Source organism: Clinocottus analis, unplaced genomic scaffold (assembly GCF_023055335.1).
Source record: "Clinocottus analis isolate CAN_PGR_092001 unplaced genomic scaffold, fCliAna1.0.p SCAF_4, whole genome shotgun sequence".
NCBI classification, from domain to species: domain Eukaryota; kingdom Metazoa; phylum Chordata; class Actinopteri; order Perciformes; family Cottidae; genus Clinocottus; species Clinocottus analis.
Window position 1 is genome coordinate 3,759,139 of NW_027176153.1, and position 24,170 is coordinate 3,783,308.

The following is a 24,170-nucleotide window of genomic DNA, read 5'->3' on the forward strand; positions in this document are numbered from 1 at the left end:
TATATATATATATATATATATATATATATATATATATATATATATATTATAATTGTGCTGAAGTCAGAAGAAAAAACCTTCTAGTTTCTCTTTGATAACTTTTTACTGAACAAACTGTCAGAAGACGTAAAGAGACCAACAGGTTAGCTAGAGAGGCCAGCAGGTTAGCTCTGGTGGCTAACAGGTTAGCTAGAGGGCTAGCTGGTTAAGTTGGGTAGCTTACAGGTTACTTCTGGAGGCAAACAGGTTAGCTAGAGAGGCTAGCATGTTAGCTCTGGAAGCTAGCAGGTTAGTCAGTCACTCAGCCGAAAAAGTTATTTCTTCTCGGTGCAGTCAGGCGTCACATGATTATTGATTAGCAGCCTCGTGATACCACTGATCGGGATCGTCCTCGTGATCCAGGCCTCGCGTCCATCACCTTCATCCTCCTCCTCATCATGAACTTTATAATTGTATGCAAACGACATGAGAAGCTTCCAGCCGCCCGGCTGAAGCTGCTGTTCTGTGATTCTGTAATCTGAGCATGTGAATATCACTGGAATGATTTTTTTATTTTTATAAAGCTCTAGAGGCTCAACGCCGTTATTATTAATATTATAACTGTTAGAAATTAACACAGATGATCCGATTTGCCTGCTTGCTTGTAAAAAAAAATATACTAAAAACTTTGCCCTGATAATGCAACAGAGCCATAATACACACACACACACACGTGCACGCACACACACACATGCACATACCACACACACGTGCACAGACACACACGGTTCAGGTCCAGCTGTGGTCAGGACCCTCAGACCTGCTGCTCTGGATCATAACAAGTGCCTCATTTTATTTCAGCCTTCGCCCTGCAGACGACCACCACGTCACAGCTCGCCACTTCCTGTTCACACACCGCCACTTCCTGTTCAGGCAGCTCGCCACTTCCTGTCCCACTCTCAACCCCATCGTTTCTATTTTTTCATTATTATATATTGAATATAGTTAAAGGCTGAAGTTTGGAATTATTTTAATTGTCCCATTAACTCAATCTCTCTCTTTCATTTAATTCACTTAAATGAAATGTAGCATGTCAATTTGAAATCTTGACTTAAAAGACACATTATGAATATTCATGATGAAATAGTTTGTTTAATGCACGTTTACATGCTGTTTTTTTTTTTATCCCTTCTGTTTGTCTGTCTCTGTCTGTGTTTGTCTGTCTGCATGCCTTCTGCAGTTACACTACAACTCCCGCACACCATTGCGATGCCCTTTAGCCCCTCAGCCTGCTCTCTCTGAAGGGTATTTGGGTGATCTTTCTTCTTCTATGCATTTTTTTAAAGACTGTGATCTGAGAATCACATGGCCTGGACTCGACCGCTTTTAATGATGGGTCTGAATATTCAGGTTTCGGTCCAAAGAAGACCAGCAAGAATAAAACACGCACATCATCAAATATCAGATCAGTTGTAGAATCTATAACCTCGACTATGACTCTGAATTATCAGTAAGTTATAAAATCTATAACTTTGACCATTTCTACTTGGAGGAACTAAAGTCTAGTTCCTCCAGTTCTAAAAGAACAAGTCGCCTCTTGTATATCATTCTCGTTCGCTCCAGTCTGAGCTGGGCTCACATTAGCTAACTGATTGATGGCTAGCTATCCAGCAGCCTCATTTAACAAACAAGCTGTTGTTAAACTCTACATTTATTAATTTTGTAACAAGATGACCAGTTCTGATGTCAGTGTAGCTGTTAGCTTAGCTTAGCTTAGACTTGCATCATTGGGAAGCAGCTAGTGTGGCTTTATCCAGAGGTCAACGCATCAGTGAGCAATATGAACACACACATGTAAATAATGTGTACTGGAACTGTTTGTTGTGCTTGCTGTTTCCCCCTGCTTCGAGTCTTTATGCAAGTTAGGCTAAACACATGCTGACTCCAGTTCTTTACAAAAAACTGTTGAACTGTTCCTTCGATATGCTAACGCTAGGCTTAGCTAGTGGTGAGTTGAGACTTTTCTGTTAAAAACACAGTTCCACAGTTAAAGACTTCACTGAACTTACTCATGAATTAAACTGAAGTCACGTAACTTTACAGGAGTTCAGTGTTTGAATTTTGGCATCATCCGTTCAACTAAAAACGGCTGCATTTTATTTTGAAGCCAACTATTCTGTTATTTCTCAATCAAGTACAAATGTCCGGTATTTTCTCCTTTGATTGTGTTTATGGTGTGTTTTTAAAGCCGCAGACAAACAGATAGACCGACAGACATGTCAATCCAGTGTTACAGCTTTAGTCTCTAATTTACAACCTCAAGCCTTCATAATAAAAGCCAGGGTCCATTTAAAAAGCGGCTTCAGTCACAAACAACCTTTAAATGCACGATGAACTATTTTTTTTAAAGCAACTCACATGTTGAATGAGAATCTGCTTTATATTGATGTCAGAGTGCTCGTAAGCATCAGTTTTTTGGTCTGTTCTCTCGCTTCAGTTTAAAAAATAAGTATTTTATTTTGAAAAGCTCAGAGAACAGATGTATTCTTTTTCTTGCTTTTCGAAACTTTAATGATGTCACGTCTTGTTGGACTGTTAAGAAAGAAACACAATCAGCTTTCAGACACCCACACACCTCTTTTTTCCACAGTAATGGACTACATTTCCCATCAGCCCCGGTGCTCCCACTTCTTCTACTCGACACTAGAAGCTGCTAGGTTCTAAACATATAATATCTCAGATGTATTAGTTAGAAATTGAAGATTTAACTTTGGTTAAAAGTTAGATTTATGAGGTATGAGGTCAATAAAATGACTTTTTAAGTCAGAAATTATGAATAATGGAACAATAATACAACTCTAGTTTTAAAAGTACAAAAATTAGGCCTCAAGGTCCAAATCACAGAAGCACCTGGTCCATCTGTCCAACTGGTCTACCTGGTCCACCTGGTCTACCATGTCCATCAGATATACCTGGTCCATATGTTCAAGTGGTCCACAAAGACTATTAGGTCCACCTGGTCCACCCAGTCTAGCATATCCAACTGGTCCAGCTGGTCTACCTGGTCCCCCTGAGACCTGTGTGTCTCTGCCTGCTGGTTGTGGTTCAGGTTTTTGTTGAAAAGCATCAGGACAGTGAAGCTGCAGAAACAGGAAGTTCAGACTTTTATGTTTCTGCCTTTTTCACCATTTTTCTCAGAAATATAAAATATTGCACAGAAATAAAAATCATCTTGGACGCAAAAAAAAAACTAAGGTCTAAATATTTAAAACATGACAGTTTTCAGCCAATCAGGACGCAGCCAGTCAATCAACCTGTCAGCCAATCAGTCCAATCACATGGTGGTCAGTGCCAACAGATGCAGGTCAGGTTCAGGTCTGCTTCAGTCTGGTTCAGGTCCGGTTCAGGTCTGGTTCAGCCTGGTTCAGGTCCTTTTTAGGTCTGGTTCAGGTCCGGTTCAGGTGTTCGGCTGCAGATGTCAAAATAAAAGTATCAGAAGTTGTTTTTGGATATTTTGTGTTTTGAACTTCATCACGTTTTATTTCTTTATTTCAGAAACATCAGAATTGTGTTCTTGCTGTTGATACAAAATGAAAATCTTGACAAAAAAATGCATCTAAGCTGATAAAATATATGCTTTAATAGGAATGTGATTTTTTTTCCGACTATTATAGCTTGAATTATAATACTAAGAGTAATGAATGATGCTGCCCCCTGGAGGCCACCACGAGAACTACAAGCATAACTTCTGACAAAGAATTTAAATATTTTGACTAAAATTCAGTTTGACTTGTCGTGTTTGCATGAAATTAACGATCTAAAACGGTGTGTGTGTGTGTGTGTGTGTGTGTGTGTGTGTGTGTGTGTGTGTGTGCGTGTGTTTGTGTGCGTCTCTGATACAGCTATTGTGTAGCTCAGCGACAGACAGTAAGTCGCTCCTCCTGACGTGTACAGATTTATAAAGGACGTTCTGCTTCGCAGCTGACAGAGAATTTATTAAATTTGCTGTTGTTATTATTCTGAGACAATTCAAAAGTTCAGTTATTATCGGATGTCAATAAAAGGGATTTTATTCAACTCCTGTTTCGTGTTTTTATTCTTACATCAGCTCTTCTTTAGTTTAAAATGTTATCTGTTAACCTGCTAGCCACCCAAATTAATCTGCTAGCCACCCAAGCTAACCTACTAGCCTCTAGCTAACCTATTAGCCTATGGTGCGTCCACACCGTCACAGCGTCAACAAATTTCTCGATGCGCGTCGATATTTTTTTCGACGCACGTGGAAAAAAAGTGTGTTCACACCAAAAGCAGCAAGACCAATCGCGGCGACACAAAGGGGGCGTGGCTTATCTCAGCCGCTTCTTTCCTTGAAAAGAGCGATCTTTTCCGTTATAGACTATGGATGAAATAACCACTAGATCTGCTTTATACTTGTTGTGGAAGTCACAAAAACGTCTTAACATCAAACTCCATGGTGTCTGGGTTCATAATAGTATCCGTAGTCCCACAACAGCGCCTGAATGAAGCCGCTATCAGCGCACCTTCCGAGTGACGGGCAGCAGTTTGATTCAGCAACGGCAGGACGTTGGTGACGAGCCGACCATCTCAACGCTGATTGGCTGACGCAGCTGTGCATTGACTTTGCATGTAATCTCAACGCGCGTCGAAATCTTGACGCGTTCGGTGTGAACACAGCAAAAAGTGTATATATATATATATATATATATATATATATATATATATATATATATATATATATATATATATATATATATATATATATATAAATATATATATATATATTCTGTAGATATATAATTTACTATATCTTATGTATATTTAAATGTATATGAGATATATTACAATATAGATTTGATAGATTTCAATATATATATATATTACATATGTGATATATCTTACTATATATGTGATGTACATTATATGTAATATATGTGATATTTCCATATTCATGTAATATTTATTTTATGGTACATATATGGTATTTATTTTAATATTTTTTTCATAGAATGAGTCTTATATGTCACGCATTTGTAGAACATATTTAGTGTTGCTGATTGACATTAAACCACCGAGATAAAGTATGAAAAACAACCAGGAATCAGAATCGTTTAATTGCCAAGTAAGTTGTACAAACGAGGAATTTGTCATGGAGGAAGGTGCATCATAACAGTGACTATAACAATAACAACAACAGCAACAACAAAGAAAATTTAACTATACAAAGTGAAAGTATACAAATTTAGATAAAAATGTACATAAAAACAAGTGATAAGTAAATAAGTAAGGATGCAGTAAATATAAGTTTAAAATAAAAAAATAAAATACAACGATCAATAATTATAATAATAAAAATAAGTAAAGTACAGTAAAGTAAAGTAAAGTACAGTCAATGTCAAGCTGCAGTTGTTTAATTAATGGCTCAAGCTGCTCTCGTGGGACTCGAACCTCAGAGATCATTTTAGATGTATTCGTTTTTAAATGCGATTGGTCGGTCCGTCGTTGTTCAGAGGCGGAGGGCATGTCCCCGTAGCAGTGCGGGGTCTACCACGCTGTTCTGCAGGGGTAGGTCTACGGAGAAGTCGGTAGGTGGAGCTTGCAGCCGCTGGCGGTGGGGTCTACCTCCCCTCTGAGGAATGGGAAGCTCCGAGTGGTGAGCAGGAAGAGGAGAGGAGAAGAAGAAGGGATGCAGGAGAGCCTGCAGAGAAGAGGGGACAGACCAATACATCAATCAATACATTGATCAATACATATATCAATACTTATATCAATACATTAAATAATACATCAATCAATACATTGATCAATATATCTATTAAAACATCGATAATTATATTGATAAATACATTGATCACTGCATCAAACAATACATCCTTCCATCAATCAATTAATATCAACACACATATAAGATAATGTGATGGATACATAAAAGGTGCAACCACAAAAGGAAAAGGGTCCTCAGGTAGAACCCTGAGGAACTCCACTTCCTGTTTCCCACCTGTCTGGCAGAGCAGCGCTGATTGGACGGATAAACCAGGAACTTGTAGAGCAGGTCGATGGCCTGAGGGGGCGTGTCCGGGACGATCTCCTCTAATGGAATTGCTGGATTCTCCTTAAAGGTGATTTTATTGTAATCTGGCAACTCGACGATCTCCTGGAGAGGAGTAGAACCGATGTACTTATACAACTGGTGTACCTCTATGTACATATGTACATCTTCTGTATACATATATAAACTTCTATAGGAGGAGAAGAAGTAGAAGCAGAAACTGTAGGAGTAGTATTATAACTAGTAGTATAACTACTAGTATAACCAGTAGTATAACTACCAGTATAATGGGTAGTATAACTAGTAGTATACTGGTAGAAGAAGCAGATGAAGTCACAGTATAACTACTAGTAGTATAACTGTTTGTATAACCAGTAGTATAATTGGTAGTACAGTATAACGGGTAGAAGACCAGCCTATTACTAGTTGTACTGGATGAATTTCTGCAACTTCTTCTTATAGAAGAAGTCACAGAAGTAGTATAACTGGTAGTATAGCTAGTAGTATTACTAGTAGTATAACTGGTAGAAAAAGCAGTAGATGTTACAGTAACTACTAGTAGTACAACTAGTAGTATAACTGGTAGTATAACCAGTAGAGCAGTGAACAAAGTGTCCATCCTGGTAGTATAACTAAGCATAACTGGTATTATAACTAGTCTCACGGGCCAGCTGTCCTGCGTCGGCGTCCCCAGCACCCGAAGGACACAGCAGAGCTGCTCGATGTCGTTCTCTCCAGGAAACAGAGGGGACGAGTTCAGCAGCTCCCCGAAGATACAGCCCACCGCCCTAAAACACACTCAGGGCTTTTATTCTGAAGGGCGACAGGAAGTCAGACTGTAGGTTAAGTCGAAGTCAAGATGTCATGGTGTCAACATCAGTAGTAGTAGTACTAGTGGTAGTAGTATTAGTGGTGATAGTGGTAGTGGTCGTAGTGGTGATAGTAGTAGTACTCTGAGTGTTAAAGGAGCCCGTCCTCCAGCTGGGCTACTGAGGTGCCTCTTTCTCCGGTTTAGTTTGGCTGACGCGCCACTGTTCTGCCTCGATCACGTCACGTTCCCTTACTTGGGTTAAGGATCTACGGACAGGTGGTGCGGTATAAAATGTGTTTATTGTCTGCGGTGGTACGACACGATATAGTCCATTGATGCCCACCATGAATCTAACGCTGCTTGAGCGGTCAAAAACCTGTGCCCTTTCCAGGGTCTGACAACCGCTGTCAATCCTGTTCTAATTACCTATATAGTAGAACAGAACAGCACCACCTAGTGTACACATCTAGTAACCATGCGCTCCCATTTGGCTCCTACACTGAGTATTTCCAGTATTAAGATGATTAGTTGTAGTTTTCTCACCACAGGTCGACTCCTTCGTCATACTTTCTGGCTCCGTACAGCAGCTCAGGTGCTCTGTACCACCTGAACACACAATACATTATATAATAATAATAATAATAATAATAATAATAATAATAATAATAATAATAATATTATAGAATAATCATAGAATAAATTGAATAAATTATAGAGTAAATAATAGAATGGTAATGTAAGTAATAATAGAGTAATAATATGCTAAATAATAGACTAAATAAGTCATAATAGAGTATTAATAGATATATTTAAAGAGCAATAATAGAAAAAGTAGACAATAGACAAAAAGATATAGTAATAATTGAGGAAATAATAGAGTAGTAATAGAGTATTAATACAGTTAATACTGTATAAATTATAGAGTAAATAATAGAATGGTAATGTAAGTAATAATAGAGTAATAATATGCTAAATAATAGACTAAATAAGTCATAATAGAGTATTAATAGATATATTTAAAGAGCAATAATAGAAAAAGTAGACAATAGACAAAAAGATATAGTAATAATTGAGAAAATAATAGAGTAGTAATAGAGTATTAATACAGTTAATACTGTATAAATTATAGAGTAAATAATAGAATGGTAATGTAAGTAATAATAGAGTAATAATATGCTAAATAATAGACTAAATAAGTCATAATAGAGTATTAATAGATATATTTAAAGAGCAATAATAGAAAAAGTAGACAATAGACAAAAAGATATAGTAATAATTGAGGAAATAATAGAGTAGTAATAGAGTATTAATACAGTAATAACCGTATGTGTGCGCTACCTGGTGGCCACCTGGTGGCTGTACAGTCTGTCTTCTTGCTCACTGAACAATCTGGCCAAACCGAAGTCTGCGATCTTCAGATGACCTGAAGAGCTGATGAGGAGGTTGGCTGGCTTCAGGTCCTACACACACACACACACACACACACACACACACACACACACACACACACATGCACACACACACACACACACACACATACACACACACACACACACACACACACACACTAAGGGCTCTTAGTCTGAAGGGCTGCAAGAGTCAGAATGAAGGTGAAATATTGCTCACTCTGTGCATGATGTCGTTGTGATGCAGGAAGGCCAAGCCCTTCAGCAGCATCATCATGTAACCTTTGACCTGAGCCGGGGTCAAAGGTCGCTGGGAGTTCCTGATGACCTCAGAAAGGTCGGAGAGCATGAAGTCAAACACCAGGACGAACCCAGTCCCATGAGGGAAGACGTCCTTCAGCTTCACCACCTGAAGAGGAGGAGGAGATCTGAGATCGACCACTGACCCCTGACTTCTGAACCCTGACCCTTAACACTCACATGCTGGTTGTCCTCGATTTCCTGCAGGGCCTTGATCTCCCTGAGAGCCTGGTTGGGGATGCCGTCCTCTAGTCGCCTCAGAGCCACTTTCTTCAGAGCCACCGTCTCTCCTGTCTGTCAGACATCAATACTGATATTATTGATAAGCCAAGGAACTGATGTAGGTACTGTTTTTATGTGTATTTATATCTATTATATGTGTCATATGTGTATTATATGTGTATTGCATGTGTAATTTATGTGTATTTATATTAGTATTATGTGTGTATTTATATGTGTATTATGTGTGTATGAATATGTGTATTATATATGTATGCATTTATGAGTATTATGTTTATTATGTGTATCGTATGTGCATTATGTGTTTTTACAAAGCCCTTCAGAATAAAAGTTCTGTGTTGTTGAACGCTGAAATGCAGCTTGAGTTACCTCGATGTGTTTGGCCTTAAAGACGATGCCGTGAGCTCCTTCTCCAATACGACCCAGAATACTGTACTGATCCATGTCCATCAAGGAGTCTGGATCCTGGACTACAGATCTGAGTCTGGATTCTGGACTACAGGTCAGAGTCTTTGCTGGATCTTTGCTGTAATTTTCAGTGAACTGGAACAAAAAAACGAACTCTCTTTATAAATCAATCCATTCAATGATAATGCGCAGATATGGTCAATAATACAAAAAGGTACTGAACAAAATATAAATATTTCACAACCTACATGAATGTACTTTGATTCGGCGTGCAAGAATATCGCAAATAAATAAAATATTGTATGGAAACGCAGACTTTTAGAAAAGAAAGGCACTGAACTGAGCTAAGAGTTAGCAACGTTGCCTTGGTAACCTACTAGCTAAACTATCGAATCAGCTGCTAGTGTCGCAACAAACGTGTCCCATGAGAACCAAAGAGACGCAAGAGTTCCTGCTATGAAACGCACATTTGTTGACGTGCAGCTAGGTTTTATGTGTTTTAAAACATTTATAAATAAATATGTTGAACTAAACGAGCTGGCAGCTGTCCGCCATGTTTGTTTACAGTGACGTCACAGCGCGTGTCCCAGTACAGAACCAGTGCAGCTAGAAGAAACTCGGTTGGTTAACAGTGTGTTTTAGTCACTTTAAAAAGGCAATGTAGAGTTCAGTTTGATGTCGTGTGACCACACAGTTTATTATTGTGTTATTTTAGCATTTTGTTTGATTTAACAAAAATGAATAATTGCATGTAATTACACGTTTGTGTAATTAATATTCATTAAGATGGTGGAACGTAATTAAGTACATTTACATTTAAGTACAACTTCAAGGTACTTCAGTCTTAATTAATAGTATTTTTATTTGAATGCAGCTTTCTTTTACTCTAACAGTATTAATAGTTTCTGAGGTAAATGTTGTGCTTTTACTATATTAGTTTAACATCTGACTTTGAACGTCGCATTAAAAACAAAATATATGATAAGTGTGTAAAATATGATACTGTATTCAATACGCATTAAACTATGCAACATAATAAATACAAATAGTGAAAACAATGTTTCTTCTATTTAATCCAACTCTGTGGCTCGGTTTGCTGCTTTTATTTTGAGACCGGAAGTGAGTATTAATTCACGTCCGGTGGAGATCATTGTTTACATGAGGCGTCAGTTTGCTAATCGGCTAACCGTACAGTCGATAATAATAAGTCAGAGCCGGTAACGAGAGCTGCAGCCAGACGTTCAGTTGACTACCGGAAAAGTCATTATTTCTCTGAGAACCGGAAATTCATCTCTCTCACAGAACTGGAAGTTGGCATTTTATGAAAAATAGGGACGAAGATGTCTGTTGATGCCAATGCTAGTGCTCATGCTAACTTGGACCAAAAGGTTCTGCAATATGAAAACTTCATCAACGAAGTTCTGAGGAACGATTTACAGTAAGGCTTATACAAATATACATATAAAAACACATAATATACATATAAATACACATAATATACATATTAGTACACGTATACATACACATAAGACACATAGAACACATAAATACACACATACATATAAATACACTATAGGTATTATTTTGATGATTGTTATTACACAGGAAGCTGTTGTTATTATTATTAATAATATGATTGTTATAACACAGGAAGCTGTTCTTGTTATTATTATTTATAATATGATTGTTATTACATAGAAAGGTGTTGCAGCAGAGAGATTCTGTTTTTGAGAAAATCTCTCAGTATCTCCAGCTGAAGAACTCCATTGAGAGTCTGCAGGTACGTGGATGATGATTTATAACAAATAATTCACTCAAATTAATACAATAAACTTCTGACTTTTCCGTCAAATTAAAGTAAAACTTCTGTTAAATACAACTTATATGTGTGCATATATGTACATACCTGTGTGTGTGTATATATCTCTGTGTGTGCGTGTATTAATGTGTGTATATATTTATAAGTCTGTGTGTGTATATGTGTGCGTATATATTTATAAGTATGTGTATATATGTGTGTATTAATAAGTGTGTGTGTGTGTGTATATATTAATATGTTTGTGTGTGTGTGTGTGTGTGTGTGTGTGTGTGTGTGTGTGTGTGTGTGTGTTCCTGCAGGACTCCCCCTCCCTTCTGAAGACAGACGTAGACCTTGGCTGCAGCTTCTTCGTTCAGGCTGAAGTGTGAGCTTCCGATCACTGATCAATAAATGAATCAATCAATAACTGAGACGACGGACCGACAGAAGTCTGACTTCTGTCGCTCACTTCCTCTTTGTGAACAATGTTGGATAACTATGAAGCATCTTAAAAGCTGAAGAATGACCCAGAATCCTTTGCTCCTCTTCTTCCATCAGGGAGGACTCGTCCAGGATCTTCGTTGCTGTCGGTTACGGTTTCTTCGTGGAGATGAACCACGACGAAGCTCTGAGGTTCATCGACAAGAAGACGAGTCAGCTGACAACGTCGGTTCTTCTTCTTCTTCTTCTTCTGTGGTTTGACCTGCTGTGTTAGCTCGATGCTAGCTGTGCCTATTGTTGTAAATGAGAGATGCTGACTGTGCTAACGTTGTGTTTCAGCTTCACAGAGCAGCTCAGTAAAGACTCTGCTGAGATCAAAGCTAACATTCGCATGGTGATCGAGGTCAGTGATTTTATCATCATCTTCCTCTTCATCCTCCTCTTAATCCTCCTCTCTGTGACAATCAATACTCGTCACAATGTCAAAATTAAATCATCATAAATTCTTGATTTAAGCACATCAGTTTTAATCATCAATAAAGTGTCTTTAAACACATAACTCTAAATAATTAATTAATAAATAATGTTTAAATACTAGACACTACCTTTTCTGATATTTTATAATTCTGTTAATATTTTATTGATATTTTCAGATTATTTTTTTTTGGCGTCTTTTGATTTTTCATATTTTTTCATATTATTCATATTTGTATTTTATTTTGGGGTATTTTTTTCTGGTATTTTATTTAATATCTTTCTCTTACTTTGCTTATTTTTATATTTTATATTTACAACAGTTAATCAGATCGATCCTCAAACAGGAATGTATTAATAATTATTTCTCATCCTCCTCTTTTTCCTCCTGCTCTTCCTCCTTCTCCTTTCATTCTTCTTCCTCCTCCTCCTGATCCTCCTCTTCCTCCCCCTCCTCAGGGTCTGAGGGAACTTCAGGGTCTATCGGATCTTCCAGAGAGCGAAAGAAGAGAGGTCTTCTAGATCCTGCCATCGTTTAGGAAGGCGGTCACCATGGCAATGTGACATTATGGTCTGTAGCAGACAATCAGAGGACGAAGACGAAGAGAGCCTGAACTCATGTTGAGATCAATGACTCTGTGAACTGTTCCTTTAACGAACAGGAATTATCTGTAGACCTTAAAAATAAAGTGTTCTTCATAAAACATAATTATAGACAATGTTTTGTCATTTACATTATTGTTTTCGTTATTATATATATATATATATATATATATATATATATATATATATCTATATATATATATATATATATATGAAATGAAATGAAAAGTACTTTATTAATCTCCAAGGAGAAATTTTTTATATATATATATGTATATATATATATATATATATATATATATATATATATATATAAATATATATATATGTGTGCGTGTGTGTATATATATATGTATATATATATATATATGTATGTGTATATATATATATATATATATATATATATATATATATATATATATATATATATATGTATGTATATATATATATATATATATATATATATTATTATATTATTTATTATTATTTCTATGTACAACTAGTGGTAAAATGAGACAACAAGAGGAAACAAAATATAAATAAGATGCATTGTCAACAACACAGAGCCTGTTGCCATGGAGACTAGATCATGCACAGACACACAAATACACACACAGAGTGTTCTGCTTTCATTGTGTCGAAGTCTAAAAGCGATCCGTCAGTTTGTAACGAAGCGTTCAAACTACTTTTATTTTGAAAAACGACTTTGTTCGGCTGCCTTGCTCAGCGGCTCCTCGGAAGAGACAAACCACTGCAGAGACACAGGCTTTATACACCGGAACTCAGGCAACCATCCTTCAAAATAAAAGCACCAGCTTTCTCGTCTACCCTGATATTTGATGATCTTCATGTTAAACGGTAGAAATATCTGCAGAATATGGCATCGCTTCTCTTAAATACTTTGCAAAACTGAACTTTTCAGGTGCGATGGACCACCTCTTTGGTTGTGGAGTGCCTGCCAGGATCCATTAAGGAATTGCTTTTACTTTCACTCCTTTTACTACATTTATATACTTTTCCTTTATTAGTCCCTCTGCGGGGACATTTGCAAAGTAAGTATGAATGTAAGTTAGTAAAAAGGTAATCAAGAAAGTAAATATGACGATACATACATTGGTAAGAAGGTAATCATGACAGAAAGTAATAATGAAAGTAGGCAAGTATGCAAGTAGGTAAATATGAAAGTAACTAAGCACATTAGTAAGTAGGTAAGTATGAAAGTAAGTAAGTAAGTACGTTAGTAAGTTGGTAAGTATGTTAGTAAGTAAATAAGTATGCAAGTATAAAAGTAAGTAAGAATGAAAGTGCATAAGTAAGTAAATATAATAAAGTAAATACAAGAATATGTTTTATTTTGAAATCTCTGTCCGGAAGTTAGATTGTTATGGTGAAGGTACTAAGGAGGAGTTTCATCCAAACAGGAAGAAACTGAAGAAACGAAGTCAAACGACGAACTGACAACAGACTTTCCTCCGGAGGGTTCCGGTGAACTCCGGTCCGCAGGGAGCAACTGGTTGAGGGAGGAGGAGGAGGAGAGGAAGAGGGGGTGCGAGGAGGAGAGAAGGAGAGGAAGAAGAGGCGTGAGGAGGTGGGGGCGTCACAGCAGCACGCTAAGCTAGCTGTTAGCACGCTAGGCTAGCAGCTTCATATCGTTAGTTTAGCTGATTATCTCCGTCTGTTCGCGGGGCTGACGCCCGGAAGTAACGTAACGGGAGGAACGCACGGTAACGGGAGGAATGTAACCAAGCACTTTACCAGTTCGTTAACTCAAAGTTAACAGAGTTTTTATTATAATTAGCATATTAATTAGCTGCCAAAGGCTGTGGACGCGGCTGTGGAGGTCAGTCAACGTGTCGGTGAGAAGCAGTGTGTCGGTCAACGTGTCGGTGAGCAGCAGGTTGTCGGTAACATGGAGGCTCGGCAGCCTGGCAACGGCAGCAGCAGCTCGGAGCGGTTACATAACGCCAGCAGGTCGCGGGAGAAGCTGCTGAACGTCGCCTGCTCAGCCTCCTCATAACCCCCAGCGGACAGACAGGTAGACGGACAGACAGGTAGACGGACAGACAGACATACAGGTTGACAGGCAGGCAGGCAGACAGACAGGTTGACAGAAAGACAACACGGCAGCATGGATGATGTCTGAGCTGCACGAACACAACATGGATTCAAACCCGCTGATAAACGGTAAGAGACGCTGCTGATGGAGCTGTGTTTACGTGTGTGTGCGTGTTTGTGTGCGCGTGTGTGTGTGTGCGCGCGCGTGTGCATTTTGGAGGGAAGCAGAAGCAGCACCGTCGCAACAGGTGTGTGTGTGTGGAAGCTGCTTGCTGAGTCCTGCAGAAAGGGTGTGTGTGTGTGTGTGTGTGTGTGTGTGTGTGTGTGTGTGTGTGTGTGTGATAGATCATGAATGGCATGCTGGTTTGTTTTCGTGTCGCGTGCAGAGACTCGCTCCTCGTCCTCACCTGAACCAGGTCTATGAAAAGGGCAGTGACGTCACGATCAGACACCAAAAGTACTGTTGTCACATAAAGCAGTGGAGTGATCAATGGCTGTTTGTGATGTCGACTGGTTAGATGATCGATTCATTTGTCATCACAATAGTGGAAGAATGATTAGTGTCATTCTCGTCTATGTGTGTTTGTGTGTGTGTGTATGTTTATGTGTGTGTATTTATATATATATATATATATATATATATATATATATATATATATATATATATATATATATATATATAAACATAAACAAACTGGTGGAGAAAGTGATTTGATTTTTCCTCTCAGAGAAGAAGAGTATGGTTTCCTCACCACTTCCTGTTCGACAGTGGGCTCTCTGCTTCCTGACAGTCGTCTGTCAGGCGATTAAATCTCAACCAGAGCCTGAAGACCCTAAAGTCTCTAATACTACTGTAATACTTGTAAAAGTACTGCTGTAATACTACTGTAATACGAGTGAAAGTACTGCTGCAATACTACTGAAAGTACTGCTGTAATTCTACTGTAATCCTAGTAAGAGTGTTGATGTAATACTATTGTAATACTAGTGAAAGTAATGCGGTAATACTACTGAAAGTACTGCTGTAATACCACTGTAATTCTAGAGAAATTACTGCTGTAATACTACTGTATGTACTGTCGTAATACTGCTGTAATACTAGTTCATGTGCCGCTGTAATACTGCTGAAACTAAAGTACTGCTTTTTTACTAGTGAAAATACTGCTTTAATACTCAGATCAGATCTCACAAATCAACACTCACGTCAGAGTGCGTCAGTGTTGCCGTGACAACGTGTGAGTTTTACACCATCGTCTCCTCAGCATCATGTCTGTGATAAGGCTCTGATTGCTGTATTGATCGCTGTATTGATTAATCAGATTCAAAGCTTCTATTACGATTTAAATCTATGCTTCATGTGTTAAAGCTGCATTCTCTCTACTGACCACCAGAGGGCAACTCCTTTGGTTGTATAGAAGTCTACGCTTCATGTGTTAAAGCTGCATTCTCTCTTGACCACCAGGGGGCAACTGCTTTGGTTGTATAGAAGTATATGCTTCATGGGTTAAAGCTGCATTCTCTCTTTCTCTCTCTCCCTCGGAGCCATGGACCCGTCCATCACGCTGTGGCAGTTCTTGCTCCACCTGCTGGAAGACCAGCGTCAGCGTCACCTGATCTCTTGGACCGGTGAGGACGGAGAGTTCAAGCTGCTGGACGCCGAGGAAGTGGCTCGTCTGTGGGGCCTCCGCAAGAACAAGAACAACATGAACTACGACAAGCTGAGCCGGGCGCTGAGATACTACTACGACAAGGTACTACTGTAGTACTAATACCACAAGCTAGTGCAGTGTTTCCCCTAGGTTTACAGCTTCGGGGGGGACCTCAACTACACCGACGACACCGACAATCAATGACACAAACACCAAAAGCATTACTATTTCTGTAAGTAACATCATTTTGTGACTCCATCTGTGCTTTTATAAATAACAAAATAAAGGACAATAAAAATAACTTTCAATTTAACCAAATTGCCCCATCAGACCACAAAAAAGAAAAAAAAATTGCAATCACTTAGAAGAATGAAAATAAAGTTCTATCTGTGCAAAAAATACATTATATGTACTTACTACTAAATAGCTCATTTTGGAAAACTAAAAGCAAATTGCAGAACAAAACAGAACGAGTGCAGATATGTGAGCATCAGGTTGTATCAGTGTTAGTGCCGCGGTGAGCTGCTTTCCTCTACGCATATTTTTGAAATGTGGTTGTAGACTTAATACGGACGCTCTCAGTTCATGCTCCATGATAAAATGAGATCTTTTTCCGGTTTTGAGAGACAGAACAGCACTAAAGACGACTTCACGGAGACTTTGTAGAGACTTTGTGGAGATTGGCTTTTGGCAAAACGCCCAAAATCGCCAAATCTCGCATGCGCAGCGTAATCTGTTAACTGTGAACATTTACCCGAACGTACAGGCATTTCTCTATATATTTATTAATGACTTAGTTTTATGTCCGTGTACTTTGTAACGTGTGAAGCCAGCAGCTCATTGTCGGTACAAGACACGAGCGCTTTGGCTCGTTTCACTTGGAGCAGGAGAGCTGCTCTGGTTCAGAGAGCTGCTCCGGTGCTCATTGCAGGAGGGCCTCTCTTGTCATCTTCTACTTCTATCTGAGAGCGTTTAAAACGCAGATATTGTTGTCTGCTTTTCACGCCACATATTTTTCTATGCTCTCTGCTCACTGCTTGGTGCTCAGCGCTCACCTGTGTGCGCGCACTTGTCTCTGCACATCGGTACGCAACAACGCCGTGCGCGATACAGAGAGTAGCACAGAGGAGAAGTGTTCGTGCGTGACCACGAAAAGACAGAAATGACAAGCTGTCGTGTAGATCCCGTAAATAAAATACGGCGGTTTTAACAGAACAAGGTACCTTAAATGACGTATTGTGATTTGGCGCTATAGAGAAAATTATAGAGGGGCGGAGGGTTTCTTCAGGGTGGCGCCCCGCCCCCCTAATATAATGGGAGGGGAAACACTATAGTGGTGCTGATACTGCTAGTGTTCGTACTACTAAGACGAGCTGTAGCTCGAAGTACACTAGTAGCAGCCGGTCCTACAATTACAGAGAAACGCACAACATTAACTGTGTGACAAGACTGTGTTGATAGTAGGACACGGTAGTACTCTTCAGAAGCACCAGCAGTATTATGTATTTGTATTACTTACGCATGTATTTGTGTGTTTCAGAACATCATAAAGAAGGTGAGCGGTCAGAAGTTTGTGTACAGGTTTGTGAGTCAGCCTGACACCTCGCTGCCTGATGGGACACGGGACGGAGACGAGGGTCAGAGGAGAGACGCCGCTGACCCCAACGGCCAATCAAAGGGCCCGGGGGGCGTGGCCTCCACCTGTCTGTCAAAGGGCTTACCTCAGGTACACTTTGTATTTTCTGCACGTGCAGGACTCACTATTGATTCCGTATCAATATCATTTATTGGTTGATTTCTGTGTTGGACCAGCGCTCGTCGCCCGGCGGCTCCCAGAAAAGCTCCCGAAACGACTACATGAAGTCCGGCCTGTACTCCACCTTCACCATCCAATCACTGCAGGCCTCGCCCGGCCCGCGGCCAATCAAAACAGAACTGCTGCTGCAGCAGGACGCCGCCGCCTTCAAGGCCGATCACACAGCAAGAGAGGTGAGATGGCTGAGAGAGAGGTGAGAGTGGAAAGGGGTGAGAGAGAGGTGATAAAAGTGTGTGTTCTATTTGTTCTCCTTCCCTCCTACCTTTCACAATAAAAGCCCCAGACATCTGTGCCGTGTCCCCTCGCTCCTCAGGTGTGTGTACTAGCGGAGTCCCCCCCGTCAGGTGGAGGATCCTTTGAGTCCTCCCTCCAGGTGATCGTGACTCACCCGTCTCCCTGCGTGACTCCGACTCTCAGCCCCCAGATTCCAGCCAGCGCCGCCAGCTGTCAATCACAGGTGAGCGTGAGGCCCCGCCCCTCTTGCTCGGTCACCGAGTTCCTAACTAGCGGTAAATTGGTATCTCCTCCTCTCCCAGAATCCTCCTCTGAACGAGCCTCCTCAGATTTACCTCACCAGCGTAGGAGACCCGTCCTCCCTCACCCCCCTCACCTCCCTGGGCCTTGTCGGTCCTGCCGGGGGGTCGGTGAGTCCCGCCCCCCCTCTCCACATGTCGCTGGGCCCCCAAGTGCCACAGCAGGACGACCGCGGGGGCTTCCCCCCTCCTCAGCCCCAAAATGCACCTCACCCGCCCGTCTTCGTCATCATCAACCCTCCTCCCGACTTGCAGCAGGTGTCCACGGCCCCTCCCCCGCCCATCGTCATCAAGGAGGAGGAGCTTCTGGTGGACCTTCTGCAGGACAGACGGGTGGGGGAGGGGAGCGAAGGGGAGTCGCGGTCCAGACCGCCGCCTCCTCAGCTGGTCTGCGGCTTAGCAGGACCAGAGCCCCCGCTCACCATCGCAGAGAGCCCGCCCCCGCCCTGCATGGAGCCTGAGGAAGAGGACACACCCACAGGTGAGCTTTACCGAGACGCTATTTTAGATCGTTTCAGTCAGACGCTTTTAATGTTTAGTTTTAAGAAAACAGAGTTTGTTAACCGTTTATTGACATTAGTTAACATGTATTCATGTTTATTAGCCATTAGTTCACGTTTAACAACTATTAACCGTGTATTGACGCTTATTAACGTTAAACCATTTCTTAACATGTTTATTAGCCGTTAGCTAACGTTTCTTATTAACCTTTTTTATATCGTCCTTTAAACGCACCATCGCTACACTTGTGGCCTGAAGATAAACGTATTTTATTATCATAATATAATAAATACATGTCAGAATTAGGTTTATCTGGATCAGGATCAGGACGTCCCTTCCTAAAAACAGTCCTGAGTTCAGATCCGTACAGTTTTAACACTGCTTCCTGTCTCTGTGTCAGACCGCCCCGCCCCCCCAGGCATTCCCTCGTCCTCCTCCTCGGCGGTGACTCCTCCGGTGACCTCGGACGCCGTTCCTCCCAAACCGAAGAAGCCCCGCGGCCTAGAGCTGCCCTCCTCCCCCTCCCTCCCCCCCGGCCTCTCCCTGGATAAGGTCTGCGCTGAACCGTTGAATGATCATTAAAGAATGAGCTGCAGCAGGTGTGACATCACTTCCTGTTTCCTCTGCAGGTGAATGCAGCTGTTAACAGTCTGCTGGCTCCTGGATCAGCAACCAACACCCTGACCCCGACCGTCATCACCTCCCACTCTCTGGTACACGCCCCCCAGAGAGAGAGAGATTTAACACATGAAGCATATACTTCTATACAACCAAAGGACCCCTGGTGGTCAGGAGACTGACTCACTGCGTGTGTGTGTGTGTGTGTGTTTCAGACTCCGGTCCTGCTGACTCCCAGTCCTCTTCCCTCCACCATCCACTTCTGGAGCACCCTGAGCCCCATCGCTCCTCGCTCACCAGCCAAACTCTCCTTCCAGGTAATAGACCAAGCCCACAGCAGCCAGATGATTGCTAACCTCATAAGTTTATACACGTTAGTTATTACAGATTAACAAATATAGGTTAGTTAATACAGGTTAGTATACAGGTTAACAAATGTAGTTTGTTCGTTCACTTTAGTTTAGTTCACACAGATTAGTTAATACAAGTTAGTTAATGATTTAGTTAACACAGGTTAGTTAATACAGGTTAAAAAATAACAATAGTGGACCGAGTGTGACTGATGAGCTGTGTGACCTCGCACTTAAAAGCTGAGAATATTTTAACTTTTATGCGCACCTAAAAAACGCTGGAAAAACGCAAAGCGCGCATGAAAGGCCGGACTAAAGGAAAACAATGGTTTTGTTAGCGACGTGTTTTTGTGATCTTAACTTATCTGGAAAATATTCAGAAAGAGATCCAGTTGATCTTTATTTTGGCACATTAATACATGTGATACAGTAATACACACACACACACACACAGTAATACACACGCACACACAGACACTCACTCGCACACACATAGAAATACATACGCATAGCAATTCACACACACACACACTGTGCACTGCAAGTCCCTGGACCTGATCCAGGACACACTCACACACTCATACACACACACTCACAGGGTTCTGGCTCCGTTTGGTCTCCATCTGTTTTCTGGTGTCACGTAACTGGAGGTTGAGTTCTCTGCTGATTTGAATATTTAGCTGATTTAAAAGCAGAACAATCGATCAATAGTTATTGATCCTCTGCAGTGTTTTCCCTAGGTTTACAGCTTCGGGGAGTGGAGGGGGGCTCGACGACACCGACACAAACACCAAAAGCATTTTTTTTTCTGTAAATATCATTATCTTGTGACTCCATCTGTGCTTTTATAAATAACAAAATAAAATAAACCAGATTGCCTCATCAGACCAAAAAAATATCACTTAGAACAATGAAAATAAAGTTTGATCTGTGCAACAAATAAATAATATGTAGTTACTACTAAATAGCTCATCTTGGAAAACGAAAAAGCAAATTGCAAAACAAAACAGAAGTAAGAAGAGAGTGCAGATGTGTGAGCATCAGGTTGTATCAGCGTTAGTGCAGCAGTGAGCTGCTGTCCTCTCCACATATTTTTGAAACGGGCTCGTAGACTTGATACTCTCAGTTCACCCTCCATGATGAGATGAGAAAATCGCCGAGTTGCACATGCGCAGTGTGACCTGTTATCAGCGTATCGTAAGCATTTACCCGAAAGTATTTCTCCATGTATTTATTAATGACTTAGTTTCATGTCCGTGTACTTTGTAATGTGTGAAGGCAGCAGCAGGAGAGCTGCTCTGGCCGTTTAGTTTGTTTAATAACAGAACAAGGTGTAGACCTGTTCTATAGGAAAGAGAACCTTAAATGACTTCATGTGATCTGGCGCTATAGAGAACATTACAGGGGGTCGGGGGTTTCTTTATGGGGGCGCCCCGCCCGCCTAATATAACGGTAGAGGAAACACTGCTCTTGGTGCAGAAAGCGAACGATGTGTTTATTGTTGTGGCACTTTGTCGCCTCCTTCTGGTTCAGATGAGAAATTCACTCAGATCATCAGTTTATATTTAAATACTGATGAAAAGAAATTAATCAAACTCTGATTCATTCATTTATTAATTTACGAACTAATTTATTTATTTACTTATTTACTAATTATTTACTTACTCACTTATTTATTTACTTACTCATTTTATTACGTTTGTATGCATTTCACTTGTGTGTGTGTGTGTGTGTGTGTGTATATATATATATATATATATATATATATATATATATATATATATATATATATATATATATATATATATATAAACGTGTATATTTCTATACACATATGTGATGGGTTCTGTTTTTAAAGACTTTATGAAACAGATTAAAACAAGATTATATTCTGACCTCTGAACTGCATCATTGTAACATTTAGAAGGATTAGAACTGCTTTTATGTATCTGCATATTTATTTATATCTTCATATTTATGAATTTACGCCGTCTGTCAACAAACACAGCTGCCAACACTCACACTGACGATAAATTCAGTTCTGATTCACTGATTTTAACTTTTTAATATTAATGGCCCAATCTTTAAAAGTAGTTTTCCATCTTTTGACCTTTTGATCTTTTGACCTTTTGTCTCATCTTTTGTTTATTTTCATGTTTTCATGGAACATCTTTCTCTTCTGTATTCACCTTGTTAGTATTGTTTCTCTGTTTATTGATACAGATAATTGACCTGATAATAAACATCAAACGTCTGTGAACGTTAACAATCTGTTTATCAGCCAGAACAACTGTTATTATCTTTTGATTTTCATCTTTCCGACAGTCCTTAAACACATCCTGAGTGTCAAACTCAAACAAAAGAGAAGAAACATGTTAGAAGTAAACATGTGTCATATATTTAAACACTTGACACATGCTAGTCCTGATGCTTCTGCTTTCAGAGAGGAACAGGACTTTTATTTTCAAAATCAATGTTGCTGTTACAAAGGGATGACGATATGTTCAGGCGTCGTCAGGAACTCTTAATGCCGCCTGTAATCTGATCACAATGTGTTCAAGTGTCATCAGGAACTCTTATTGCCGCCTGTAAAGTGATGACGACGTGTTTGTGTGCTTCTCTCTCTAGTTTCCCACCAACGGCAGTCATCAGATCCACATCCCGGCTCTGAGTGTAGACGGTCTCTCGACCCCCGTGGTTCTGTCCCCCGGCCCCCAGAAGCCCTGAACGCACCACGTCAGAGTTCAACTCAATCTGGACCAACTCTGGAGTCTCCACTCAAAGCAGGATGCTTGTCTTCCTGCTCGAGGATCTTCATGCCGAGGAATTGTGAAAAATTCTCCTTGAACTTGAACGCACCATGAGCTGGATGGGTGTTTTTTTTAAAAGGATAACTGGATTATTGATCAGCGATCACGATTATTGACCTCCTGACATTTGACCTAAGCCTTGTTAATATTCACGAGGGAACTTCTTTTTGGGTTTTGTTTGCTCGTTGTCTGTTTTTATAAAGAATTGTTATTTATTTCTGTTTCCAGTTTCCAGCTGCAGATGTTTGAACGCGGCTCGGTATTGTGGCTCTTGATTGGTCTAGACTTTTATTCATGTTGGAACGCTCCGGAACTTTTTTAGGACGGTTTAAAGTTTTTTGCTTCGCTCTCATTGGCCGCTTTTTTAAAGGCCACACTTTTCTCCCGTTATGCATGGCCTGCTATTGGACTGAAGTCCTCAGCATCGTTTTTGAACCGACCAATCAGAAGGAGGGAGACGAGAGATTCTGTGTGACAGATTGTATATTTTCTAAAAGAGATTTTATCACATTCCTGGATCGTTGGAGATGTAGTTTTATTGATTATTGATGAATGACTTTCAATCATTTCCTTCTTTCTGTCGCTCCTGAACGCCGTTGGTCCTCTGCAGGGACGTTGCCACAAGTTTAATGAGATGGTCCCCCTTTCATCTGGAGACCTGAAGACTAGGAGACCTAGATACCTGGAGACCTAGAGACATATAGACTTAAGAGACCTAGAGACCTGGAGACCTAGATACCTGGAGACCTAGAGACATATAGACTTAGAGACCTGGAGACTTGGAGACCTAGATACCTGGAGACCTAGAGACATATAGACTTAGAGACCTGGAGACTTGGAGACCTAGATCCCTGGAGACCTAGAGACTTGGAGACCTTGAGACCTGGAAACCTAGAGACTTAGAGACCTTGAGACTTGCAGATCTAGATACCTAGAGACTTGGAGACCGAGAGACTTGGAGACCTGGAGACCTAGACACTTGAAGACCCAGAGACTTGGAGACCTAGAGACTTGGAGACCCAGAGACTTGGAGACCCAGAGACTTGTAGACCTAGAGACTTGTAGACCAAGAGACATGGAGACCCGGAGACCTCCTCCTTCAGTTCACCACTAGATGGCACTAAGTCGAGCCGCTGCTCCTTCAGTAACTTTAGTACCTTTTAGTCTCTTCAAGCTCTCACAGCTTCATTCAGAGCGGCCTGCTCGGAGGAAGACCACCAGCTGTGATTGAAAGATGGAGCAGCAACAAGTAGGCGGGGCTTAACTTCCTTAACATGCCGACAGCTGATTGAAGCGTCTCCGCCCGCCGTC

General features: G+C 40.5%; 3 protein-coding genes across 3 annotated transcripts; 2 read left to right on the plus strand and 1 right to left on the minus strand.

The window, feature by feature from the left end:
- Positions 1–5,098: 5,098 nt before the first annotated feature.
- On the minus strand, positions 5,099–9,753 carry cdk20 (cyclin dependent kinase 20). The gene is made up of 9 exons (XM_068598452.1): positions 9,460–9,753; positions 9,173–9,346; positions 8,744–8,857; positions 8,484–8,672; positions 8,196–8,317; positions 7,401–7,463; positions 6,711–6,834; positions 5,996–6,151; positions 5,099–5,695 (listed from the first exon to the last, which is right to left on the minus strand). The coding sequence occupies exons 2-9, from the start codon at positions 9,251–9,253 to the stop codon at positions 5,504–5,506; spliced, it is 1,041 nt and encodes a 346-aa protein (XP_068454553.1). The 5' UTR covers positions 9,254–9,346; positions 9,460–9,753; the 3' UTR covers positions 5,099–5,503.
- uxt (ubiquitously-expressed, prefoldin-like chaperone) lies at positions 9,160–12,633 on the plus strand. The gene is made up of 7 exons (XM_068598453.1): positions 9,160–9,305; positions 10,514–10,649; positions 10,910–10,991; positions 11,330–11,394; positions 11,568–11,675; positions 11,790–11,853; positions 12,384–12,633. Exons 2-7 carry the CDS (start codon positions 10,552–10,554, stop codon positions 12,444–12,446), a joined length of 480 nt encoding a protein of 159 aa, XP_068454554.1. The 5' UTR covers positions 9,160–9,305; positions 10,514–10,551; the 3' UTR covers positions 12,447–12,633.
- A 1,299-nt stretch (positions 12,634–13,932) lies between these two features.
- On the plus strand, positions 13,933–23,957 carry elk1 (ETS transcription factor ELK1). Its single transcript, XM_068596867.1, has 10 exons — positions 13,933–14,711; positions 16,125–16,333; positions 17,772–17,957; positions 18,044–18,220; positions 18,361–18,504; positions 18,584–19,061; positions 19,482–19,633; positions 19,711–19,794; positions 19,915–20,016; positions 22,678–23,957. Exons 1-10 carry the CDS (start codon positions 14,660–14,662, stop codon positions 22,774–22,776), a joined length of 1,683 nt encoding a protein of 560 aa, XP_068452968.1. The 5' UTR covers positions 13,933–14,659; the 3' UTR covers positions 22,777–23,957.
- Positions 23,958–24,170: the final 213 nt, after the last annotated feature.

Coding starts and splice junctions, on each gene's coding strand:
- cdk20 (XM_068598452.1), bottom strand. CDS start 9,253: ATGGACATGGATCAGTACAGTATTCTGGGTCGTATTGGAGAAGGAGCT. Junction 8,858..9,172: donor TTAAGGCCAAACACATCGAG/GTAACTCAAGCT, acceptor GATGTCTGACAG/ACAGGAGAGACGGTGGCTCT. Junction 7,464..8,195: donor AGCCACCAGGTGGCCACCAG/GTAGCGCACACA, acceptor TTGTGTGTTCAG/GTGGTACAGAGCACCTGAGC.
- uxt (XM_068598453.1), top strand. CDS start 10,552: ATGTCTGTTGATGCCAATGCTAGTGCTCATGCTAACTTGGACCAAAAG. Junction 11,395..11,567: donor TTCTTCGTTCAGGCTGAAGT/GTGAGCTTCCGA, acceptor TTCTTCCATCAG/GGAGGACTCGTCCAGGATCT. Junction 11,676..11,789: donor AAGACGAGTCAGCTGACAAC/GTCGGTTCTTCT, acceptor GTTGTGTTTCAG/CTTCACAGAGCAGCTCAGTA.
- elk1 (XM_068596867.1), top strand. CDS start 14,660: ATGATGTCTGAGCTGCACGAACACAACATGGATTCAAACCCGCTGATA. Junction 18,505..18,583: donor CCGCCAGCTGTCAATCACAG/GTGAGCGTGAGG, acceptor CTCCTCTCCCAG/AATCCTCCTCTGAACGAGCC. Junction 19,062..19,481: donor GGAAGAGGACACACCCACAG/GTGAGCTTTACC, acceptor TCTCTGTGTCAG/ACCGCCCCGCCCCCCCAGGC.